Source organism: Balaenoptera ricei, chromosome 7 (genome assembly GCF_028023285.1).
Source record: "Balaenoptera ricei isolate mBalRic1 chromosome 7, mBalRic1.hap2, whole genome shotgun sequence".
NCBI classification, from domain to species: Eukaryota; Metazoa; Chordata; class Mammalia; order Artiodactyla; family Balaenopteridae; genus Balaenoptera; species Balaenoptera ricei.
The window spans coordinates 87,403,535-87,421,888 of record NC_082645.1 but is presented as its reverse complement, the minus strand read 5'-3'; the positions used below and the strand labels follow the sequence as shown (position 1 = coordinate 87,421,888).

The window sequence follows — 18,354 nt, the reverse complement described above, 5'->3', positions numbered from 1 at the left end:
TAAAATTTTAGTGCTTTTGTGCTGCTCTATTCTTTTCTGAGCATTTTGACCCAGGCAGATAAGAGAATGTATATATGGATATGATATAAACGCAAACATTATTTATATAGTTACATGTGTGTGCACAGCATGCACACACATAAGGCAGCAGATGAATAATGTGAGGTTTGCAAATGAATAGGAGAGAAAAATAGAGGTCATTAAAACGGCAATTAATATCTCTTAGGCAAGACAGCTTGACTATTCAAGTACCATACGCCTATGAAATACTGCTGGATTCAGCACTTATATGAAAAGAAAAAGAAAGATAAAAATCAATTCTTTTATGGATAGCTGTATTATACCATTAGTTTGGCCAGTTATATAGTTTTCTCCCACAATTCTCATACAGGCACCTTTTTTCCCAGTATGATAACAGGCTTAAAGAAATTTCTTTCCTATTGCTATTACTAGTTCAAAAAAAGACAAAAATTAACTTGATCTTATTTTCTGTTTTAACATTCATACAGCAGTCTAAATAACACCTTTCTGCTTTATAAAATATATATACATATTTATATTAAAATGAATTCAGGTATTTAAACCATATTTCTAGTGCTATTTTTAACAACTAAACAATTTTACTGTAATTACATAAAGTACTATAATATCATGTGCTAATATAGTCTGTAAAAACTTACTTTAATCCATGAGTGGGCCGTAGGGATTTCGTACTCACCTTCTCTCCTCCATCTATGGCGACGGATTGAAGCTGTTGTAATCGCAGTCCGAGAAATCCTCGGCACTGTTGGAGTGACTTCGACTTTAAGTACTTTCTGGCCTTCTTGTGAAGAATCAGGAGCATCAAATGGTAATGAGTTTTTCATGGCATTGGCAACCTAAAATGATAACATAAGTCTATATATATTTACACCCAATATACAATTTATGCTTATTTTACACTTCATGTTTCCCTACTTTTTAAAATATGTACTTAAAACGTCTATTATAAAATATACAAGTATAATGTGTCAGAAATGTTTGTATCTCCACTGGTCTATATTCTTTTAGGCAGGCTTTAAAATGAGAATTCATTTAAAATAATGTGAGTCACACACCCCATCGATTCCTTGAAGTTGTTGACTTTCAAAGAGAAAAATACATTCCAAAGAAAGAAAAAGTGTTTTTAACATTTGAATCCTGATATGAGAAAATTTAGAATAAGTTTCTGATTATTCAGATGATAAATAACATGTAAAATTTAATCTATAATAAAAAAATTAGCTTTGTTTCCATGAGGAGAAATGTTCCCTAATCACATCTGGCATTTTGTTCCACCACTTTCTGCCCTCCATGGAGGAGAGTGAGATATGTGCCTGGAGAGTAATCACCATTGGCTGCTCCATGTTTCCTGATTGGGTAGTCCTAATCTAGCAAAGACCTTAAGCTAGAGGACCGTTTTCTCCCTCCCTCTCCACTTGGACAGGACAAGTGAAATGCAACAACCTGGATACCTGTGCCTGCTCTGCCAACTCAAACCTTCTCTCCAGTGGGCTGTTCCAACATCCAGATGAAAATGTAGGGAGTGAAGTCTTTCAATCTAGCCTTTATCAGCAATAAAGATGATGCTTGTTTTTCTATCTACCAACTATTTTATCTATTTATCACCGGGCTCTATTTTTGAATAGAGAAAAGGAGTGTTATTCACTGGGTCCCTTGGAGACCCCTAACAATAAAGGATTATTCTAGAACTACAGATTACTAATCTCTCTACCTATACTGCCTTGGAAATGCCACCTCTAGTTAATTTATAAGACTTACAAGGATAAAAGTATGAATTTAAAGAGTCTGACATGCAAGGTCTTATTATCATGATATAATTTTTTATCTTGTTGTCCATTTGTTTTTTGGTTTTCTTTTTGGCTGCACCGTGCAGCTTGTGGGATCTTAGTTCCCCAACCAGGGGTCAAACCTGGGCCCTCGGCAGTGAGCGTGCGGAACCCTAACCACTGGACCACCAGGGAATTCCCTGTCCATTTGTTTTACAGTAACCTTTAGGTAAAATTAGGGATGTTGACATGAGGAAAAAAATTCAAATATGAAAGAATTAATGTAAATGTTACTTCAATAAATTTATATTTAGCTTAAGATATAAAAAATGATATGAAGAAAATGGCTTTAAAAATTGTACTCTTAAATTGCTGCAAGTAAAAATACATAAATAATATTTTTAAAATACCATTATAAAATACTACAAAAAGCTTAGAAAACACAGAAAATTGCAAAGAAATAAAAACTATCCACAGTTGAATCACCTAGACAACTATTAGCATTTGTTTTGTTTCCTTTGTCCTGTCTAGATTTAAAACATAGTTGTATACTGCTTTACCACTTAACACAGCTAGCATGTTCCTTTAATATGAATTTTCAAACATATAATTTCATCAAGTAAATAACATAACTTAATCATTCTCTGCTGTAAAATGTTTAGAGTTCTGATTCTTTTGCAATTAAACTAACATTGATCTAGTGTTCACAATACTTTAAAAAAATTTTTAAGTAGTTTCTTGGGAAATGTTGCTAGACATGGGATAGAGAATACACACACATTACCAAACTGCTTCTACAAAGGGATGATCAGAGTTGTATCATACTGTTACTGGTAACATAGAGAATGCCTTCCTTACTCTGCTACTGGATGTTCACGTTTATTTTTTGAATGATCATTTACCCTTTGGAGACATATTTATTTTGTGGAAGAGTATGAAATTTTTATATAGAACAAAATATTAATTGGCTTTTTTGTCATGCCTGTTGATAATATTTTTCTCAATTTGTATACCACATATTAATTTTGGTTTTAAAAAACTGATGGTTTAGGGACTATCCGGTGGTCTAGCGGTTAAGACTCCGCACTTCCATTGCAGGGGGCGTGGGTTCGATCCCTGGTCAGGGAACTAAAATCCCAGATGCTGCACAGTGCAGCCAACAAAACAAAACAAAACAAAACAAACAAACAAACAAAAACTGATGGTTTAGAATTTAGATGTTTATGTAGGAAAAAAAAATTCAGCCTTTTTTGGTGATGTGTCACCATTACTAAAGCTTAGAAAGTCCTTCCTTCTCTAGAAATTTGAGGAAATATTTATAACTTTTCTTCTTTCTTTTCTTAAAGGATTTTAAGACATTTAATTCTTTAATTTATCTGAACTTTATTTTGATATGTTGTAAGAGGACAGGATCTAAACCAATTTTGTTTTCTCTCCAATTGTTACTATGGAATAAATCTTTTTCCCTCAATGATTTAAAATGCCTCATATATTACATATTGAATTTTAAACTTACTAGTGCCCTTTTCAGGCACAGGAATGTTTAATAAAAACTAAATATAACAACTTACCAATAGCGGCTGAGAAAAGAGTTCTAGCTGAGCTCTATAAATGATGTCATCAAGGACTTCCTGGCCAAGGTCCCACTGTCCATTATACCTATGGAGAAGCAGATTATTTACTATCTTTAGCAAATATCTCTAATTTTCAACAACCATCTTTTCTATTCTTCCAAGTCCTATTATTTTGGTTCTGTAACAAGATTTTCACGTTAATTTTTGCATCCTTTCATTTCTTGGTTACAAGAACAAAATGAAGATTTCAATACTAACATTTAAAATATTTTACAGGACTTCCCTGGAGGCGCAGTGGTTAAGAATCCACCTGCCAATGCAGGGGACATGGGTTTGACCCTGGTCCGGGAAGATTCCACATGCCGCAGAGCAACTAAGCCCGTGTGCCACAGCCACTGAGCCTGCGCTCTAGAGCCCGCAAGCCACAACCACTGAAGCCGTGTGCCACAACTATTGAAGCCCGTGCACCTAGAGCCCGTGCTCCGCAACAAGAGGAGCCACCGCGATGAGAAGCCTGCTGCAACGAAGAGTAGCCCCCACTCGCCACAACTAGAGAAAAGCCCGTGCACAGCAATGAAGACTCAACACAGCCATAAATAAATAAATAAATTAATTAATTAAAAAAAAGAAAGTCATGAAACTTTCTAAAAATAAAATATTTTACAGATGTCTCTACATATTAATTGGTTTTCATCATGTGTTGATATTTAGGGTAATCTATTTAATGCATTCATGAAAACCGGGGTTATGAACTATGTAGAAAGACATAGAGTTCCATACAGAAAAACTGACAGTTTCTAGTCTTCAATTTAATGACTAGTTATATTTTGGCTATTTTAAAAGTACTGAAAGGACTATGAACAATTATACATCAACAAACTGGACAACCTAGAAAATGGATAAATTCCTAGAAATATACAACCTACCATGACTGAATCATGAAGAAATAAAAATCTGAACAGACCCATCACTGTACCCAGAGGAGATTGAATCGGTAATCAAAAACCTCCCAATAAGCAAAAGTCTGGGACCAGATGGCTTCATGGGTGAATTATACCAAACATTTAAAGAAATAATACCAATCTTCAAATTCTTCGAAGAGTGAGCACTTCCATATTCATATCATGAGGCCAGCATCCCCCTTATACAAAAATCAGACAAGGACACTATAAGAAAATTACAAGCCAATATGCCTGATGAACATAGTATAAATGCAAAAATCCTCAACAAAATATTAGCAAACTAAATTCAACAATTCACTAAAAGGATCATACACTATGGTCAAGTGGGATTTATCCCTGGGATGCAAGGATGGTTCAATGTCTACAATTTAATCAATCGTGATACACCATATTAACAAAATGAAGGATAAAAATCACACAATCATGTCAATAGATGCAGAAAAAGCATTTGACAAAATTCGAAATCCATTCATGATTAAAAAAACTCTCAAAAAAGTGGGTACAGAGGGGATGTAGCTCAACATAATGAAGGCCATACATGATAAGCCCACAGTCAACAACAAACTTGACAGTGAAAAATGGAAAGCTTTTCCTCTAAGATCAAGAACAAGACAAGGATGCCCACTCTTGCAACTTTTATCCAACATAGTACTGGAAGTTCTAGCAAATCAGAAAAAAAGAAGTGAAACTGTCTCTATTTGCAGATGACATGATATATATACAGTTGACCCTTGAACAACACGGGCTTGAACTGCACAAGACCACTTATACGTGGATTCTTTTCAATAAATACCAACTACAGTAATACACAATCTGTGGTTGGTTGAAGCGTAGATATGGAAGGCTGACTTTAAAGTTATACTCAGATTTTCAACTGTGCAACTGGCACCCCTAACCCTTTTGCTGTTCAAGAGTCAACTGTAGAAAACTCTTAAAACTACACCAAAAAACTGTTAGAATAAACAAATTCGGTAAACTTGTAGGTATAAAAGCAATATACAAAAATCTACTGCATTTCTTTAAACAAAAAAAGAGAATTCCCTGGTGGTCCATGGGTTAAGACTCTACGCTTTCATTACTGAGGGCGTGGGTTCAATCCCTGGTCACAGAACTAAGATCCCACAAGCCATGGCCAAAAAAAAAAAAAATCTACTGCTTTCTATACACTAATAACAAACTATCAGAAAGGGAAATTAAGAAAACAATCCCATTAACAATTTCATTAAAAAATACCTAGTAATAAATTTAACTAAGGAGGTGAAAGACCTGAGCATTGTACACTTATGATTTTCATATAATACCTCAATGAAAGAAACTGAAGAACACACAAATAAATAGAAGAATATTCCATGCTCAAGGACTGAAAGAACTAATATTGTTAAAATGTCCATACTACCCAAAGCAATCTACAAATTCAGTGCAATGCCTATCAAAATTCTAGTGACATTTTTCATAGAAATAGAGCAAACAATCCTAGAATTTATATGGAACCACAAAGGACCCTGAATAGCCAAAGCAATCTTGAGAAACAACAAACCTGGAGGCATGATACTTACTAATTTCAAACTGTATCACAAAGCTTTAGGCCTAAAAACACACAGAGATCAATGGAACAGAATGGAGAGCTGAGAAATAAACATATGCATATATAGTCAATTAATTTAAACAAATATGAGAATATAAAATAGGGAATGGATAGTGTCTTTACTAAATGGTGCTGGGCCACCAAACCAGCTTTACAACAAATGCTAAAGGAACTTCTCTAGGCAGGTAACACAAGAGAAGGAAAAGACCTACAAAAACAAACCCAAAACAATTAAGAAAATGGTAATAGGAACATACATAATGATAATTACCTTAAATGTAAATGGATTAAATGCTCCAACCAAAAGCCATAGACTGGCTGAATGGATACAAAAACAAGACCCATATATATGCTGTCTACAAGAGATGCACTTCAGACCTAGGGGCACATACAGACTGAAAGCAAGGGGATGGAAAAAGATATTCCATGCAAATGGAAATCAAAAGAAAGCTGGAGTAGCAATTCTCATATCAGACAAAATAGACTTTAAAATAAAGACTATTACAAGAGACAAGGAAGGACACTACATAAGATCAAGGGATCAAACCAAGAAGAAAATATAACAATTGTAAATATTTATGCACCCAACATAGGAGCACCTCAATACATAAGGCAAATGCTAACAGCCATAAAAGGGGAAATCGACAGTAACACAATCATAGTAGGGGACTTTAACACCTCACTTTCACCAATGGACAGATCATCCAAAATGAAACTAAATAAGGAAACACAAGCTTTAAATGAAACATTAAACAAGATGGACTTAATTGATATTTATAGGACATTCCATCCAAAAACAACAGAATACACTTTCTTCTCAAGTGCTCATGGAACATTCTACAGGATAGATCATATCTTGGGTCACAAATCAAGCCTTGGTAAATTTAAGAAAATTGAAATCATATCAAGTATCTTTTCCGACCACAATGCTGTAAGACTAGATATCAATTACAGGAAAAAACCTGTAAAAAATACAAACACATGGAGGCTAAACAATATGCCACGAAATAACCAAGAGATCACTGAAGAAATCAAGGAGGAAATAAAAAAATACCTAGAAACAAATGACAATGAAAACACTATGACCCTAAACCAAAAGCAGTTCTAAGAGGGAAGTTTATAGCAATACAATCCTACCTCAAGAAACAAGAAATATCTCAAATAAACAACCTAACCTTACACCTAAAACAATGAGAGAAAGAAGAACAAAAAAACCCAAAGTTAGCAGAAGGAAAGAAATCATAAAGATCAGAACAGAAATAAATGAAAAAGAAATGAAGGAAACAATTGCAAAGATCAATAAAACTAAAAGCTGGTTCTTTGAGAAGATAAACAAAATTGATAAACCATTAGCCAGACTCATCAAGAAAAAAAGGGAGAAGACTCAAATCAACAGAATTAGAAATGAAAAAGGAGAAGTAACAACTGACACTGCAGAAATACAAAGGATCATGAGAGATTACTACAAGCAACTATATGCCAATAAAATGGACAACCTGGAAGAAACGGACAAATTCTTAGAAAAGCACAACATTTCAAGACTGAACCAGGAAGAAACAGAAAGTATAAACAGACCAATCACAAGCACTGAAACTGAAACTGTGATTAAAAATCTTCCAACAAACAAAAGCCCAGGGCCAGATGGCTTCACAGGCAAATTCTATCAAACATTTAGAGAAGAGCTAACACCTATCCTTCTCAAACTCTTCCAAAATATAGCAGAGGGAGGAACACTCCCAAACTCATTCTACGAGGCCACCAACACCTTAATGCCAAAACCAGACAAAGATGTCACAAAAAAAGAAAACTACAGGCCAATGTCACTGATGAACATAGATGCAAAAATCCTCAACAAAATACTAGCAAACAGAATCCAGCAAAAGGATCATACACCATGATCAAGTGGGGTTTATCCCAGGAATGCAAGGATTCTTCAATATATGCAAATAAATCAATGTGATACACCACATTAACAAATTGAAGAATAAAAACCATATGATAATCTCAATAGATGCAGAGAAAGCTTTCAACAAAATTCAACACCCATTTATGATAAAAACTCCAGAAAGTAGGCATAGAGGGAACCTACCTCAACATAATAAAGGCCGTATATGACAAACCCACAGCCAACATCGTTCTCAATGGTGAAAAACTGAAACCGTTTCCTCTAAGATCAGGAAGAAGACAAAGTTGCCCACACTCACCACTATTATTCAACATAGTTTTGGAAGTTTTAGCCACAGCAATCAGAGAAGAAAAAGAAATAAAAGGAATCCAAATCAGAAAAGAAGTAAAACTATCACTGTTTGCAGATGACATGATACTATACATAGAGAATCCTAAAGATGCCACCAGAAAACTACTAGAGCTAATCAATGAACTTGGTAAAGTAGCAGGATACAAAATTAACGCACAGAAATCTTGCATTCCTATACACTAATGATGAAAAATCTGAAAGAGAAATTAAGGAAACAATCCCATTTACCACTGCAACAAAAAGAATAAAATACCTAGGAATAAACCTACCTAAGGAGACAAAAGACCTGTATGCAGAAAACTATAAGACACTGATGAAAGAAATTAAGGATGATACAAACAGATGGAGAGGTATACCATGTACCTGGATTGGAAGAATCAACATTGTGAAAATGACTATACTACCCAAAGTAATCTACTGATTCAATGCAATCCCTACCAAACTACCAATGGCATTTTTCACAGAACTAGAACAAAAAATTTCACAATTTGTATGGAAACACAAAAGACCCCGCATAGTCAAAGCAATCTTGAGAAAGAAAAACAGAGCTGGAGGAATCAGGCTCCCTGACTTCAGACTATACTACAAAGCTACAGTAATCAAGACAGCATGGTACTGGCACAAAAACAGAAATATAGATCAATGGAACAGGATAGAAAGCCCAGAGATAAACCCAAGCACATATGGTCACCTTATCTTTGATAAAGGAGGCAAGAATATACAATGAGGAAAAGACAGCCTCTTCAATAAGTGGTGCTGGGAAAACTGGATAGCTACATGTAAAAGAAGGAAATTAGAACACTCCCTTACACCACACACAAAAATAAACTCAAGATGGATTAAAGACCTAAATGTAAGGCCAGACACTATAAACCTCTTAGAAAACACAGGCAGAACACTCTATGAAATAAATCACAGCAAGATCCTTTTCGACCCACCTCCTAGAGAAATGGAAATAAAAACAAAAATAAACAAATGGGACCTAATGAAACTTAAAAGCTTTTGCACAGCAAAGGAAACCATAAACAAGATGAAAAGACAACCCTCAGAATGGGAGAAAATATTTGCAAACGAAGCAACTGACAAAGGATTAATCTCCAAAATATACAAGCAGCTCATGCAGCTCAATATCAAAAAAACAAACAACCCAATCCAAAAATGAGCAGAAGACCTAAACAGACATTTCTCCGAAGAAGATATACAGATTGCCAACAAACACATGAAAGGATGCTCAACATCACTAATCACTAGAGAAATGCAAATCAAAACTACAATGAGGTATCACCTCACACTGGTCAGAATGGCCATCATCAAAAAATCTACAAACAATAAATGCTGGACAGGGTGTGGAGAAAAGGGAACCAGCAATTCCACTTGTTATATATCTGAAGGAAACTAAATCACTATCTCAAAAAAATGTCTGCACCCCAATGTTCACTGCAGCATATGTACAATAGCCAAGACATGGAGACAATCTAATTGTAAATGGACAGATAGATGGATAAAGAAAATATGGTGTGTGTGTGTATATATGTAATGTATGTGTATATACAGTATGTGTATACATACAATTATACACACATATGTGTAAGTATATGTACATAAGTGTATACATACACATATATATACACACGCATATATATACACACAATAGGATATTATTCAGTCATTAAAAAAAAGAAGGAAATCCTGGGACCTCCCTGGTGGTCCAGTGGTTAAGACTCCATGCTTCCAATGCAGGGGGCCTGGGTTCAATCCCTGGTTGGGGAACTCCCGCATGCCGCGCAGCACGGCCAAAAAAAAAAAAAAAAAAAAAGAAAAAAGAAAAAATAAAGGAAGGAAATCCTGTCATTTGTGACAACATGGATGGATCTTGCGGGCATTATGCTAAGTGAAATAAGTCAGACAGAGAAAGACAAATGCTGTATAATCTCATACTTGTGGAATCTAAAACAAAACAAAATAAACCAGTAACTGAACTCATAGATACAGAAAGATTGATGGTTGCCAGAGGCAGGGGCTGGGGGGGTGAGCAAAAATCGTGAAGGTGGTCAAAAGGTACAAGCTTCCAGTTATGAGATAAAATCCTGGGATATGATGTACAGCATGGTAACTATAGTTAACAATCCAGTACTGTATATTTGAAAGTTGTTGAGAGAGCAGATATTGAAAGTTCTCATCAAAAGAAAAATTTGTAACTATGTGTGATGATGGATGTTAACTTGTGGTAATAATTTTGCAATATAACATATATCTAATCATTATGTTGTACACCTTAAACTAATTCAGTCTTACATTTTAATTATATCTCAATAAAACAATTGTCTTTGTTATTATATAGCTTTCAAATAAAATGTGTAATTCATTTTTTAAAAAGTACTAAAAAAGAGAGTTCGACTTGCAGAGGAAGGCGGCTGCCGCGCACCGCATCCACCCCTCCTGCAACCCTTTAAGCCGGTGTGCCCAGCCGGCCTGCCCAACCCGCCGCCTGCGTTTGTTCGCCTGAGGAAGCCAGCCAAGAGTTCACTGATGTACCCATTCCAGTGGGGTAATGGGTGTTTCTGCGGCCTGGGACTGGTGAGCACCAACAAGTCCTGCTCGATGCCACCCACCAGTTTCCAAGACCTTCCCCTCAACGTCTACGTGGTCATCTTTGGCACAGGCATCTTTGTCTTCATGCTCAGCCTCATCTTCTGCTGTTATTTTATCAGCAAACTCTGGAACCAGGCACAGAGCAAACGATACGGATATAAAGAGGTGGTGCTTAAAGGTGATGCCAAGAAGTTACAGTTATATGGGCAGACCTGTGCAGTCTGTCTGGAAGACTTCAAGGGGAAGGATGAGCAGGGTGTGCTCTCATGCCAACACACCTTTCACCGCAAGTGTCTGGTGAAGTGGCTGGAAGTACGCTATGTCTGCCCCATGTGTAACAAGCCCATTGCTGGTCCCTCAGAGGCCACCCCGAGCATCGGGATCCTATTGGATGAGCCGGTGTGAGTGCTGCCTCCATACCAAGGCCTGGAGAAGATCTCTAGCCTCATGGGTGCCTGGTCCTTCCGCAAAGCCGCAGTGAACAAGACTGTTGGGTGGTGATAGGCATGCTCACCTGGAGGGGTGGGGGTGCAGGGCTGGTCTTCTAGCATCAGGGTGAGACTAGACTTGCCCACCTCTCTGCTTCCTGAAGCCTTCTTCCCTGCTACTCAGTTTTGATGGACTTGCCCATCAGGACCACTGTATCCTGGTACTGGTCTATCTGCCTGCCTTGTCCCTGCTCTGGGAAAAGAAATCCATTCCTATTTGGCCAAGAACTTAGAGCACACTCCCTTGAGGGTTCCGCTGAGGAGGACAAGCTGCCCTGACCTAGAAGAAGGGATGAGATGGGCTCTGCCCCACCTGTGACCTCCCCGCCCTCTCCCCACTCCTTCCAGAGGAAGGTTAGAAGGGAAGGAAGGAAAGATGGAGGAACCAAGTGCCTCCAGTGGAAGCCAGGGAGGCTCTGTAGGAAATCGGGAAGAGCAGGGATGAACAGAAGAAAAGTCAATGTTTACATGGGACCTATGGAAACAAAGGCTGGCTGGCCGGCCTGCTGACTACAGGGGGGTGGAGGGCAGCCCCCTCCCCCTCCTAGATCTGAGGTGCTATCCATTCCCTGTTCTTTGGTTGATCTCAGAGCTTCCTACTATGCGTTGGGGTTTGAGTATCCACCGCCCCAGAGGAAGGGCTTGGTCTACACCCAAATGGATTCCCAGGGTTTTTTCTAAAGGAGCAAAAAGGGGCCTGGGGATGGGGGTATCTGAATATTAAGGTCGCAGTGGACACCCTCTTCCCCTCTGTAAACAGTATTTTTATACTTCACCCTCACCATCTCAGGCTTTATACATGGAATCCCCCAAATGGAAGGGGTAGGGGTTTTCTGTTCCTCCCCCAAGTGGGTGAGGGTGGGAAAAAGGTATGTATTTAAAGAAAATTAAATTTAATAACAAGTTTCTCTAAAAAAAAAAAAAAGTACTAAAAGAAATTCATATTAGAAAAACAAGATAATGGGTCCATCATGGAACAAAAAATTCAGTGTTGTGTAACTAATAAGGAAAAAAGAGAAACATTAAGTTTCCAAACACTAGAAAGAATTCACCCAATTTCACAGTACACCTACTTACATGGCATAATAAACTCCTGTGAGAAGCTGCACCATAAATTCAGGATCCAATACTATTCGACCACAGAGTTCTTTCCAGTGTTTTTCATGTTGCCGTGGAAATCCACTCACACAAACCCTAGGAAAATACATTATTTATCACATGTGATTTCCTGATACATTAAATAAAACATTTTTGTTTCCAAAAATTCACTTATTCAATTACTCATTTCTCAAATATTTTTTGAGTACTTGCTATGTGTCAGTCACTATCCTGGGCCCATGCATACAGTTGTAAACAGGCAAAAAGATAAAAATAAAATCTGTGCCCTCATAAAACATACATTCTAGTGGACTATATCAATAAAAGTAATAACTTTTTTCAAATAGGTATCTCTTTCATAATCATCCTTCTCCCTCTTCACAAAAGAAATGCATAACTTTTACACATCCCAAATTGAATCAGGATGGAATTAGTGGAAGATACAGAAATCTCAAAACAAATAACCAAAGTATCATAAACAATTCTCTGTTTTCCATCTCATTAAGAGATGCTTCCAGAAAAGTTACGCTTAATAATTATCAAAAACTGTTATGTACTTCTATTATTTTAAGAAATTAATTTATTAGAATAATTGTAATGGTGAGTCCAGAAGAAATTTTTTAGTGTTTCGTGCATTATGGTCTCAGGAAATATTTTTAAATTTTTAATTTACTCATTTTTTTGGTAGCAGAGATGTATAATTAGGTGATCAATAAAAGATCTGTAAGTATAATATGGCATGATATTAGGATAAAATTATGTGGATAAAGTGGAACAGAAATTCAATTTTAAGGAGAAAAAGAATGTTAGACTATTAAAGAAAAGCTTGTTCATTTATTCCATACATGGGATGATGGTGGTTATCAATCAGATCACTGTGTATTTACATTATATACATTTAAAATAGTGATCAACAATTATTTGTTTTATTATGTCAATATTTACATACTGGAAATCATATAATTTACAACTATTTAAAACAGAATAAAAAATTTAAATGTTAACTTAAAGGTGTACAAAGGCTACACAGTTTTTCGAAATTCTTTAGGGGATATGTGAATAAAAGTCTGAGGACTACTATACTCTATCATCACTTTTGTTATTAAGAAACTCTATTTCATGCCACAGTAACGTTACCAATTAGAGATACGGCAGATTTGTTTTAATGAGCCAAAAAATAGTCATTTATAAATAAATTTATCTGTAGATAGGCAGCAAGTGCTTAAACAAAACAGTATACTCTCTTGATAACAGTATCTAGGTTAGAGACAAGAATTTTGTTAGTCATTAATCATGTTATTATAGGCAAGTGAACTTTAAGATATTCTATAAATCAATCTCACAGCTAATTTAGATCGGCCTTCCTCCATTTAGCAAAACTGAGTTTTGGTCTCTTCCCAATAATACAACAGCATGAACTTGTGCAAAGCATTTGCAGTGGGCAGACTCTTTGGGGGTGAGGTCAGGGGCCCTGATCCCTATGATCCCTCCTTCCTGGTATTCACACCCTTGTGTCATCCTCTCCTCTTGAGTGTGGGTGGAACCTGTGATTTGCTTGTAACAAGGCAAAGGTAATAGGATTCTCATGCGTACACATACACATTATATATTATGTAAGAGGAACTGACCACTGTCCTTCAGCAGACAGTCAACAAGAAATTGAAGCCCGTCCTACAACTATAGGAACTGAATTTTGCCAAGAGAAGTGTATAACTCCTCAAATGAACCTCAGATAAGACTGCGACTCCAGCCAACATCTTAACTGCAGCTTGTAATACCCTAAGCAGAGGGCCCACCTAAATGATACCTAGACTCCTAACCCCAGGAAACTGAAATAATAAATGCATGCTATTTTAAGGTACTAAATCCATGGTGTAATTTGTTATGAGGCAATAGAAAAACTAATATAGCATTTAACTTTTGTGGGGGCTTAGTTTCCTCAAATAAAAATCAACTGGGCAGGATAAACTGAGTGTTCCTTCTATAATTAAAATTCTGCTCCTCTGTCTCCAAACTCATTTATATTACTTAATTTTTTTTCAACAGTTGAAATTTAAAATTTCAGCTCAGGTCTGTCCAAATTATTAGAAATTCTGATTTAGTAAAGATTAGAATATACAAATACAAATGAGACATACACATAATTGATGTCACTGCTAATCTTATCCAAAGCAGACAGTTATTTGTGAGATATATAAAGGAAAAAGTTCATGTTTCTTACAACTTTCTCTACATAGAGGACTATTTATTCAAATCACTTAAAGTGATTTATAAAAATTGGCATCCAGGCAGTGACTAGGTTTATCACTAAACCACCCTAAACCTAAAACATCTTGGCTTAGCTCAATGTTGAGCTAGAAAATGCTTCTTTTATAACTGAAATATTTTCAAGAAATCATGATGCATGAGGGATGATAATAAGGATTCCTATAGGAATGTAAGTTCCCTGAGTTTTGTTTACTGCTATATCACCAGAAGTTAGAACAGGGCCTACCAGAGAGAATGTGCTCAGTAAATATGTGTGAAGGTTAATGATAATTATTCTTCTTACCTGGAGCCCATTCGGCAAAGAGACTGGTAAGATGAAGCAGGCATATATACAATAGCAGAATTATAACATAACATGAGGAAACTCAGGACTTCAAACCTAGAAAAAACAAAAACAAGGAAAAAGGATTACAATTATTTCTACTTAGAGACTGTAGTAAATGATTTCTTTCTTTGATGGTTATAACAGCAATGCCTTAATATTGACCTTCATAATTTCTCAATCAGATTACTGTAATATCCTCCTCAATAATTTCCCTATTTCCATTTGCGTTATTAAAGGTCACAGCTCTTGCTGCCATCTATATTTTCTTCCTCAGAAAAACGCCCATCATGCTTGAACAGATGACTCCTCTATGCTACATTAATCCACTATTCCTATTGACTGCATGATAAAGCCCAAACTCATCATGGCATACAAAGTCCTTTAAAATCCACCCTCAACCTACCTCTCCAACCCTACTTCCCTCTACTGCCTACCACATACACCACACTACATCAGTCTTATACCATTCCATGAATATGCCATAACCTTTCATAATTCCTTGCTTTTATGGATGCACCCTTTTTTATTAGAACATACTTTTCACTTGGGAAACTCCTGCTAAGGTTTCAAATCCTGGCTCAAATTTTAATCTCAGATATAAAGCCATTCTTAATTCTTCTAACTAAAACAAACAAACACTGTTCCCTTTATCTGTGTAGCTCTAATACAGCATTTATCCCACTAAATCAACTCTGTCTTTACCTCTGTTTTATCTATTTAGTAATAAGCAACTTTAGGACACAGACCCTGATTTATTCATCTTTAACTCTAGTGTCCAGCATAGTGTTTAATACATTATTACTGCTCAATTAATTTTTATTGCATGAATAAATGAATGCTTTCCTAATCTTTATGATCACTAAGACAGTGGCTCCTAAGCCTGGATGCACATTACTATTTAAGGACATTTTGGAATAATATATTCCTGTGTCTCAACCCAGATTGACCCAATTAGAATCTCTGAGGGCAGGACCCAGGAACGTTGTATGTCTAAAAAGCTTCCCATAGGTGGTGAAGAGTATATGGAAACTCACTGTACTATTTTTGAAACATTTTCTGTAAGTCAGAAATTATTTCAAAATGAAAAGGTAAAAAGTGAGCTGAAAGTCTGACGTGGAAGCAGGCACATCTTCAGATCCTTTCTCCTTCTCTATGCTGCTAGGTTTATTGAAGATTTATTTTCTGAAATTGAAGATTTATTTTCTGAAAGGATAAAAGACAAATTTCTACCTGGGAACCACCAGGCACAATTATGATTTGGGGTCAGGGAGGGCAGTAGGGGAGGAAGGGAAGATACTGAAAATAGAAAACTTAAGTGAAATAGGTCTTATTGGATATTGAGACCTCAAGTTCTCCTTCCCCATGTAGTCATCAGAATGCTAGCAGCAAGCCCTCTGGTTAAGAGACTGGAAGAATTTTCTTTGGGGAATTTGACCACCCTAAGAGAAAAGACTTAAAGATATGGACTTGGGAAGTTCCCCAGCTGGATGGCCCAGTGAGAAGTTGTGAAGTTCACCGTCAATTAGCCCTACCAACATGGCCATAGCTTGTCATTTGTTTTATTCCCCTACTTTTAAACATAAGCGGGAAAAAAGGATTACCAGACACCTGAGGAACTTCACTAACATGAAAATGAGATCAAAATAAAGAAATGGAAGGTGGCGGGGGCACAATTTGGAGGACACAGAGAACATAAAAGAGGAAAATATAAAGCAAATTATCATTAATATTCTAAAAGATGAGATGTTGTTTAAAAAAATAAAAAAACCAAAAACACCAAACAGGATCTATTTTAAAAGACCATTCTGAAAACAAGAACACCTTTTAGATATACAAAATATGATGACAGAAATTAAAAACTCAAGAAAAGGATTGGTGGATGAAGTTGAAGAAATACCACAGAAAGTGAAGCAAAAGGAAAAAGATATGGCAAATGGGAGAGGAAAGAGGACCAAAATAGGAGTTCCCACATTCAAACAATAAAAGCTCCAGAAGAAAGATAATAAAAGACAAGATAGATAAAAGACAAATAGTAAAAGACCAGATAAAATGGGGAGCCTAAACTAATTAACAAAAATAATTCAAGAAAATTCCCAGTCTGAAGGACATGAGTTTCCAAATAGAAAAGGTCCACGTAGTGCTCAGCACAAAGGAGGAAATAAACCCACACCAAGAAACACAACCATGGAATTTCAGAGTACTAGGAACAAAGAATGAGGATATAGGGTGCAGGAAACAGTGGATCCATCCACACAGGAAAAAGACAAAGAGAATTCCCAGGATAAGAGTGAGGGGAGATCCCAAGACAATGTGTACACCAGGCAAAGAGGGCAACACAGTCCAGATTGGAGTAAGTCAAAAGGTTCTGGGAAGATAAAACTGAGAAAATAACTGGTGTAAATGAAGTCTTGGAAGGCTATGTAGAAAACTGATAGAAAATTTGCAGGGTTGAATTACAAAGCACATAGTAAACAAAGAAAACAAAAGGCCAACGATGAACTTCAAGGAAAACAAAAAGATATGCAGGAAAGGAAAAGTAATAAACTAATCACAAAGCTCAGCCTGAATGGCTCTGATGAACAATGATCATTCATAATAATGAGAAATCTAAATAATGAGTTCCCCAGAATTACAACATAAGATAGGACAATGAGAGAGGTAACAACCTAAATTTTTATCTTTCCTAGAGATAAGTTATTAGATAATGCCCCAAAGTGAAAAATTAAAAAGCAGTAAATTACTCAAAGAAGTGGAGGTAAATATTAAAAGCAAGATTTCTCAACCTCAGCACTATCGGCATTTTGGGCTAGGTAAGTGTTTGCTGTGGGGGGCTGGCCCAGGCATGGTAGGATGTTGAGCAGCATCCCTGACCTTTACACTTGAGATTCCTGTAGCAGTCCTCCCTCCCACTCAGTTGTAACAACAAAACAAGTCTCCAGACATTGCCAAATGTTCCCTGGGGGGCAGAAGTGCACTGGCTGAAAACCACTGGTTAAAAGTTGTTACATCTGGGAAGGGAGAAGTGGAAGGGAGAGGGAGCTGGAGATTGCAGTTCTTCTTAATAAGCTCTGTAGGACTAATGCATATTTAACCGAAAAAAAAGGGTGTGTGTGTGTGTGTGTGTGTGTGTGTGTGTGTGTGTGTGTATTACTGATACAGTCGGCTATACAAAAAAGTAAAATATACAGCAAAGACAAAACAATAGCACAATAATTAGATACCAATTGTCATACCCAATAGGATGGATATAATCAAAAAGATGGAAAATAAGTATTGGTGAGGATGTTGAGAAACTGGAACTATCATACACTGCTGGTGGGAATGCAAAATGGTACACCACTCTGGAAAACAATATGACAGTTCCTCAGAAAGTTAAGTATTAAGTTAAATACCATAT

The 18,354-nt window shown here is 36.5% G+C and overlaps 2 protein-coding genes across 5 annotated transcripts in view; one reads left to right on the top strand and one right to left on the bottom strand.

Moving 5' to 3' along the window:
- The window catches only part of HYCC2 (hyccin PI4KA lipid kinase complex subunit 2), a 71,415-nt gene that overhangs the window by 7,419 nt on the left and 45,642 nt on the right, over positions 1–18,354 (bottom strand). For all 4 annotated transcript variants that reach the window (XM_059928464.1, XM_059928466.1, XM_059928465.1 and 1 more), the window contains 4 exons: positions 14,916–15,011; positions 12,344–12,460; positions 3,380–3,467; positions 719–878 (listed from right to left, as the gene is read on the bottom strand). In XM_059928464.1, coding sequence (XP_059784447.1) covers positions 719–878; positions 3,380–3,467; positions 12,344–12,460; positions 14,916–15,011 — 461 coding nt within the window. The remainder of the gene's footprint in view (positions 1–718; positions 879–3,379; positions 3,468–12,343; positions 12,461–14,915; positions 15,012–18,354) is intronic.
- On the top strand, positions 10,716–11,207 carry LOC132368633 (RING finger protein 122-like). The gene has a single exon (XM_059927354.1). It carries the CDS (start codon positions 10,716–10,718, stop codon positions 11,181–11,183), a length of 468 nt encoding a protein of 155 aa, XP_059783337.1. The 3' UTR covers positions 11,184–11,207.